Below are 7,993 nucleotides of genomic sequence, written 5' to 3'. Positions count from 1 at the left end.
AATACGAGATTTGCCGCATATTGGGTGAGGGAACATGATTCCACTCAAAAAAATCCAAGTTTTTCTTTTTCTTAGTGAAAATCATGCAAGTGTTAATCTAAAAATTTACCCAACGTTTTCTTTTGCGCCATTGCTAGACGGGAGACTTATCTCATGTTAGCAAACTTACGGATTTCACCAACGTGGAAATTGGTAAAAGTTATGGTTGAAAATCAGTCATATGGATTTGGGTTCAATCCCAGTGAATGGTACCTTGAGCAGTTATTTTCCACTGAATCCCTGGGGCAATCAATACCTTGTGATGAAGGTGAGCAAGACAAACATTTGAAATCATTTAACAATTTTAATTACACAACCCAGCAGGTATTTTATTGTCAGGAGATTTTTACTTGGTTTGAAGGCTTTTGAAATGTTGAATTATCATGCCTAGATTTCAAGATACCAAAACGCCACAAATTTTGCAATTTTCCTCAATTTTCAGAAAAATGCATCGTCTGTGGAAATTGTGTCAGAAATTTAGAGCCAAGGAAAAACATTGGATAATCAAACAATGACCAGAGAAAATGTTAGTTCCAGGGTCTTTTAATGTGGCTGAAGAGTTGGTAGTGGTTATATATAGACAGTACCAGGTGGTGACGTGGTTGCGTGTACATTATTAGAAATAGAAATAAAATATAAATTCAAGTTCTATAAATTTACTGCATAAAAATATTTTTATTACATAACCAAAATTGTAGAATCTAGTTGAATGAAGTAATCTATGCAAGAAAATTCAGAGATAGAAAATACAGAAATAACAGCTAAGTGGTGGCTTTCGGTCATGTGGCGTAGAGAAATAGACGGGCATAGGAATAATGTGAATGGCTCTAAGTCTAATCAACTAAGAAGCAAGGAGCAGGGTTAGCAAGTTGTTTTTATTAATGGAACGCTAAACATTCTAGAAACTTCCAAGAGAAATGCTAAGCCTCTTGAATAATTAAGAATCGTGTCTCCTGACACAAATGCTTGGAGAAACTTAGAGAGGGGAGGTTACTCTGCAAACTTTCTTGCAAGACAGATCATTCAACTATCTAGCTACCACTACAAACCGTTAATTCAAGGCATTTATTTAAAAAATAAATATCTTCATCCAGTCCATATCAAAGTTGGTATTATGAAGCAGATTGTTGAAGTTCTGGATAAAGACAAACCATTTTTTCACTATATTTGCAGCATGTTTCCCAGTCTGAGCAGCAAAAAGATAAATGCTGGAATATTTGACGAGCCTCAAATCAGAAAATCTATGAAAGATGAGAACATGAAACATGAAACTTATTTGTAATAGTTGTAAATAACTTTCTGGGAAAGAAGAAAGCAACCAGTTATGCTGAAATAGTTGACAACATGGCTGGAGAACTTTCAAAACTTGACAGCAAATATAAGCATAAAGCTGCACAATGCCCACAGCCACCATGATGAATTCCCTAAAGATCTTGGTGACATAAGTGACTAGCATGGAGAACATTTCCATCAGGACATAAAATCAATGGAATAAAGGTATCAAGGCAAATGAGTCTTGTATACGATGGTGGACCCATACTAGAACTTGGTTCGTCATCTTCCTGAGGTTCATCATTCAGGAAAAGTATCCAAACAGATATTCATGGGAAATTAGGCATAAAACAATGATATAAGTTGCCTATAGAAATTTGAAGATTTTAATAGTTCTTCAGTAGAATTTCAAGAAAAAATTCTGGTTTTGAAGGAAAATCCATTGCTATGTATGTTATACCTTATTCCTCATAAGCTGTTTTATTGAAAGACCAATGAAATTCTATGCATCCAGTATCTTAAGATCTTGACATGATGATGATACATGGATGTCACTTTCAGATTCTGTTTGTCAAGATATAATTCCCCCACACCATTTTTTTGGCCACCAGGTAGAAACTTTTTCTTTGTTGATTTGCTGTATTTCTCCATGTTTAAAATAAAACAGGTTGTTTTCTCTTTGTCTCATCATCATAGCATTTTCACCAAAACCACTTCGGCTTATTATCAACGTATCACATTCACTCAGAATATATTGGTCCATAAGCGACTTCCTTACACCATCACACTTGTTTTTCATCTCCTTACGTGGCCGATCCATATGCATTATTCCCCCTGATGTGTACACAATTTGAGGAGAAAATTTTTTAAAAGCTATCGCCTGTACCACTTCTGAGTCTGTTGTCACAAATATTTTGTACTTATTTAACAAGTTCCAGATAATCTGAATACTTGACATTGAATTCCTTGGGCAATCTCTTGGAACACTAGGGTTCTGTCCCATTCGAATCTGAGCACACACCAGATGTATATCTGGCCTGGGGATATTGACTTCAAAGAATTTGTCAAATTTTTCCTGTAAATGATCGCTGAAGCGAAACAATAAATTCATCATTTTAGCAAATAAATTTCCATATGACATTTTTGATGCCCAATGCAGTTGTTCTTTGTAGCGAGGATTCCGTTTCAAGGCATGAAAATAGATTCGATTTGTTGTCAGATAGAGGACATCTTCAGGGTAAAGCATTTCTAAGTCTGCTGATTGTAAAGAGGAAATGTACGTATTGTTGTCAACCAAATGAAGGTGACGACTTCTTAGGCCATGCAACTCTTTTGGGTCAATTGTCCAGTTAATTTTGTTTGGTTGAAGATAATTAGTAAAATTACAAAGTCTTGAAATAATGATGCCAAAACGACGACCCATGGCCTGTGCCATTAAATATATAGAAATTATTCCATGCTGTCTATCTCCCCAACCTCCACAACCTCTATGATCAACACAGTAAAAAATATATATTTAGTTTTGTTGTTTAACTGAACCAATTCCTGTTTCTTTTTGCTTACAGTTTTCTTATTTATATGATGCACTTGATTATTTGGAAATTCCTTAGAATTATTTATAAACTTTTGGTTTGTTTGTTTAATGTTGTCCCTGTATATTCTTTATTCACAGAATATTGCTTCCAGGCAAACAGTAGAAAGAAGATGCTGACCACAGCAATGAATCCAAGAACTCGAATCTAGAAATGATAAAAAGAAATAAGTGAAAATATGACAACTTTGTAATAAAATACCATAAACAAATAGAAAAAAAGTCTTCTACTGCAATTTTTAGTTTTTCAGTTTTTACTAGCTTATAGGTACAGGCATGGCTGTATGGCTAAGGAGTTTGCCTCTCAACCACAAAGTTTCAGGTTCAGTCCCACTGCATGGCACCTAGGGCAAGGCTCTTCAACTACAGCTTACTTGTCTTCTATTCTATTAATACTATGCATGAGTGTGGGTGTGTGCATGTTTATGTCTCCTTATCTTGACAGTGTATGATTATTGTAAATGAATATCCTTCTTCGTTTCCAGTGTTGTGTGAAAATCTGTCTGACCATGGGAAGATGCTGAGCTGGCAGAACTGTTAGCATGCCAGACAAAATGCTTAGCGGTATTTTGTCCGTCTTTACACTCTGAGCTCAAATTCTGCCGACGTTCACTTTAACCATAATCCTTTCCGAGTCAATAAAATAAGTACCAGTCATGTACTGGGGTTGATGCATCAAAGTTCCCCCTCCCCTCAGAAAGGCCTGCCCTCTACCATAATTTAAAACCAATATGTCTGAATATGGAGAAATACTAAACTGAAACAGATAAGGGTTGGTGACAGGATGGGCACCCAGTCGTAGAAAATCTGCCATGGTAAATTTGCTCACCCCATGCAAACATGGAAAAATGATTGTTAAAATTAGACTACCATCAGACATTCTGTTGTTTATAAGAATACTTACGACCCATTAATGCCAGCATTTTAATTCAAATCGTTCTTGTATGCTAGCTAATTCCCTACTTTGGTTAACCATAATTTGGTCTTACCTTAGTAATAGACAATGTATTAGACCATATCCAGACATTCTACTACCTAGATCAATTGCAGTTGGATAATTCCCTACATTGTTAACCATAATTTGTTTTCACCCTAGTGATAGATAATCAACAAGACCCTAGTCAAACATTTTGATATTTGTGAACCGACATTTGTAACAGGGACATGTTAAGGACATAAGAAAGTTTAACACATTCCTTAAAATATTGGGCACAAAAGATTAGAACATACACATACACACTAATGCACACGCAACACACTAACAAACATTAACCACACACATACACACACACACACACACAAACGGGCACACATATACATACACATCGTACCAAATAAAAAAAAACACACATCTATTTACACCACAATGGACCCTGGGACCAATGAAAAACAGTCCACACACACACACAAACACATGTATACATATATATATATATACACACACACAAAGACACACGCTCACACCATTTTGACCTCCATACAGACACACATATACACACACACATACACATGCAGCACCATGCCAAATGCCAATCGCACACACATACATACACACACATACACAACACCAAGACAATCACACACATGGTTGACAAACGGGCACACATATACACACACCATCCTACCAGATTTTACAAACACACAGACACATCTATTCACACCACATATCTATATACACACACACACAAAGACACACACATTGAAACCATCCTGACCTCTAAAGCCAATCCCCCAAATCATTGATGCTTGAAGGAGAGACATATGGGAGAAATTCTTTTCAGTTCCATATTACTCCTCCTTCCCCCCACCCAAACACACCTACAGTGTCCCTTGAAAGAGATAATATTCTTTTATGTTAACATGGTGGACAGATCAGTTTTAGCTTCCCTACTATTATAATGTAAACCTTTTTGAACTCATAATATTCTGTGCATGTATACCAATATCCCACTGAACTTTTTAATAATTCCTTCTGGAAATTATCTTGAGAACGTATAATATATTTACTGTAATCTTTTGTGCCCAATATTTCAATGAACTTGTTAAACTTTCTTATGTTCTTAACATGCTCTTGTCACCAAAGAATGTATATATAATATTCTGTGCATGTTTGAATATACAGATACAATACCAATATCCCACTGAACTTTTTAATAATTCCTTCTGGAAACTATCTTTAACATATTCTTGAGAACGATTATTTATGTTGTAATCTTTTGTGCCCAATATTTTGAGGAACTTGTTAAACTTTCTTATGTCCTTAACATGTCCGTGTTACCAAAGACTGTATATATGTAATGTAGCATTTTGTAACAACCAATAATTAACGCAACCAAACTTCTACATGTTACTTTTGACAATCTTCTTCCAAAGAGTGAAACTGGTAAAGTAAATAAACATCTTTTAGAAATTGCATTTTCAAACCTTCTTTCGTATATATAAGACGGGGACCGCAGAGGAAATTGTGAAAGTATTGAATGAGATATTCCTGGAAGGAGGCCCCGTGGATGAACTGCTTCTGGATAATGGCACTGCATTTCGCTCAGATGTGCTGAAAGAAATGCTTGATGGGTGGAAGGTCAACCGCTTCTTCAGGGCGGCATACCGGCCAAGTGGAAATGGGGTGGGGGAAAGGCATCATCGTACCATCAAGGCCATGGCAGAGAGGGGTCACATTTCACCAAGCGAGGCTGTATTTTGGTACAATATGTCACCCAGATCAGGAAGGCTGAGAAGTCGGTGCCACACAGGGCAATATTCAGGTACGAGTGGCGGCATCCGTGTACTGCGTCAATGCGACCCGGGGCGGAGGAAGAGCACACCTTCGTGCAGGTCGGGGAAGAAGTTTGGGTAAAACCCCCAAACGCACGGTGTACATCACGATGGGGAAAGGGAGCAATAGCCTCTGTAAATTCAAAGAGCAACATCTCGGTCGATGGTTTTCCACGCCACGTTTTGGATATACGGAGGATTGTCCATGCCTCAGAGGATGGGACCAGCAGCAGTGGGCAAGATGAAAACAACACCAGTAGACAGGATGATGAGGCCAGCAGCAACATGCCAGGAACCTGTCCTAGGGTCGAACTGTGACCACAGAGGGAATGGCGCCCTCCTCCCTGGTTGGCTGATTATGAAACCAGTAAGGGTGTGAGTTCGGGAGCGGGGAGCGAGTGAGAAAGCCGGTTCAGTGATCTGTAGATCAGGGGGGTGTGTGGTGTCGGTGGAGAGGACGACAGATAAGGGAGGGCGGAAGTAGGGCTTGCAGGGGCCCGGTGGAAGACCGGAGGGCGCATGTGCAGGGGGAAGCGGAAGCGGTCAAGCAGCACGCACGTGTGGCGATCAACGAAGCCAGCGTTTTGAGCAGAGACGAGGAAGCGACTGGACGTGCCGAGTTTGGTAAGAGACCCCATCTTCGCCGAGGTAAGACCTGTTTGTATTTCCTTCTCCTTCTGTTGTCCTCTTCATCTATCACACTACATTACTATTACAAAAACTTGAAATGCTCTGAATCGTGGCAACAAGTATTTCCCAACTTGATCTGCTAACGACCTGAAAATTGTCAACTTAATAGTTGTGTCACAGTACACTAAGAGTGATATGAGGTAGGTCAGAAACTTTCCACAATACACACACACACACACACACGCGCGCGCGCGCGCGCACACACACACACACACACACTATATATATATATATATATATATATCTGTAAATGGATGTATGAATTATCCTTTGTTTACCGATGACATGGAAAATTCAATAAACAGTTACCAGGGTAGCAAAATTCACGCAAGTAACAAGGATGTAGTGACCTATTCAAAGGTAGAAACTCCGGGTTAATGTGCAGTAATTTGTGTAGTATTAGTAAATAAATTGAGTTGAACGCAGATGCTATTCAAATTCTTTTACTTTCGACATATGTTTCGAAGACAACATTGGTTTTATTCCAAAGGCATAAACGGTGTAAATGCAATCTTCTCATCAGGAAAGAAAGAGAGCCTATCTCAACAACAAGACATTATAGCAATTTTGATTACTGCATAAATGATAAACAGAATGTTATTGAGTATTTAAAAAAAATCGTTAGTAGATTCGACGTCAAAGGCAGACACTAGGAAGAGAAGGGGTAAGGAAATAATAAGTAGAGAACAAATAAAGAGAGATATATTGGTTGAACTCTGTAACACATCTTATTAGCACCACCACCACCACCACACAATCATGAGAACAAATATTATGAATCAGATATTTATTGGGTTAATTTATATATGTGTGTATGTATCTGTCTGTATCTATATATAAACATGTATATATAATGTATATATACAAAGTGTATATATCTGTACTTATATATATATATATATATATATATTTATATTTAATTTGTATACATTTGTGTATATAATGCACACACACACACACATTTGTGTATATAATACACACACACACACACACATATATATAAAATAAATATGTACATATATATATTTAATGCATATATATAAATATATATATATATTTATTATGTGTGCATTATGTGTTCGGTTGAGCTGAAAATACGCACACCTATGTTAGACGTGCTGGCGAGTTTGCATGGCAACTATTTTTATCCTCAAATGAAAGGCGTGACCTCTAAGACAAAATTCCTCATCTTTTAAAATGTGGCCCGATTACACCTGAATGAAATCGGCTTATATTAACCAAACAAGTAAAACAATGAAAAACTATGCCATTTTAATCTCAAGTAAAGTCGGGTATCTCTGTAGGTCTACTACATATTTGTGTAAAGGGCAGACGTTGTCTCACAGGCAGTTATACAGGCAAAAGTGTTAGTAAATATGGTAGGATTCAGTTGAAAATTTGCAAACCTATGTTAAAAGTCCTGGCGAGTTTGCATGGCAACTTTGAGTTTGCTCAATTGAAAGGTGTGGCCTCTATGGCAAAATTCCTCATCTTTAAAGTGTGGCCCATGTAGATCCGAATGAAATCAAGTTATAATACCGAAACAAATACAACGTTGATAAACTATTTTAATCCCGAGCAAGACCGGGTTTCTCTGCTATCTATATATATAAAAGAGGCTTTGGGTCA

The 7,993-nt window shown here is 37.5% G+C and overlaps 1 protein-coding gene across 1 annotated transcript; it reads right to left on the bottom strand.

Moving 5' to 3' along the window:
• Positions 1-1,756: 1,756 nt before the first annotated feature.
• On the bottom strand, positions 1,757-5,724 carry LOC118761687. Its single transcript, XM_036499830.1, has 2 exons — positions 5,713-5,724; positions 1,757-2,826 (listed from the first exon to the last, which is right to left on the bottom strand). Exon 2 carries the CDS (start codon positions 2,744-2,746, stop codon positions 1,883-1,885), a length of 864 nt encoding a protein of 287 aa, XP_036355723.1. The 5' UTR covers positions 2,747-2,826; positions 5,713-5,724; the 3' UTR covers positions 1,757-1,882.
• Positions 5,725-7,993: the final 2,269 nt, after the last annotated feature.

This window comes from Octopus sinensis, unplaced genomic scaffold, assembly GCF_006345805.1.
Source record: "Octopus sinensis unplaced genomic scaffold, ASM634580v1 Contig16442, whole genome shotgun sequence".
Classification (NCBI taxonomy): domain Eukaryota; kingdom Metazoa; phylum Mollusca; class Cephalopoda; order Octopoda; family Octopodidae; genus Octopus; species Octopus sinensis.
This window is presented reverse-complemented; position numbering and strand designations above follow the sequence as displayed.

What these genes read in the sequence shown, in the direction of transcription:
- LOC118761687 (XM_036499830.1), bottom strand. Translation starts at nt 2,746, where the DNA reads ATGGCACAGGCCATGGGTCGTCGTTTTGGCATCATTATTTCAAGACTT.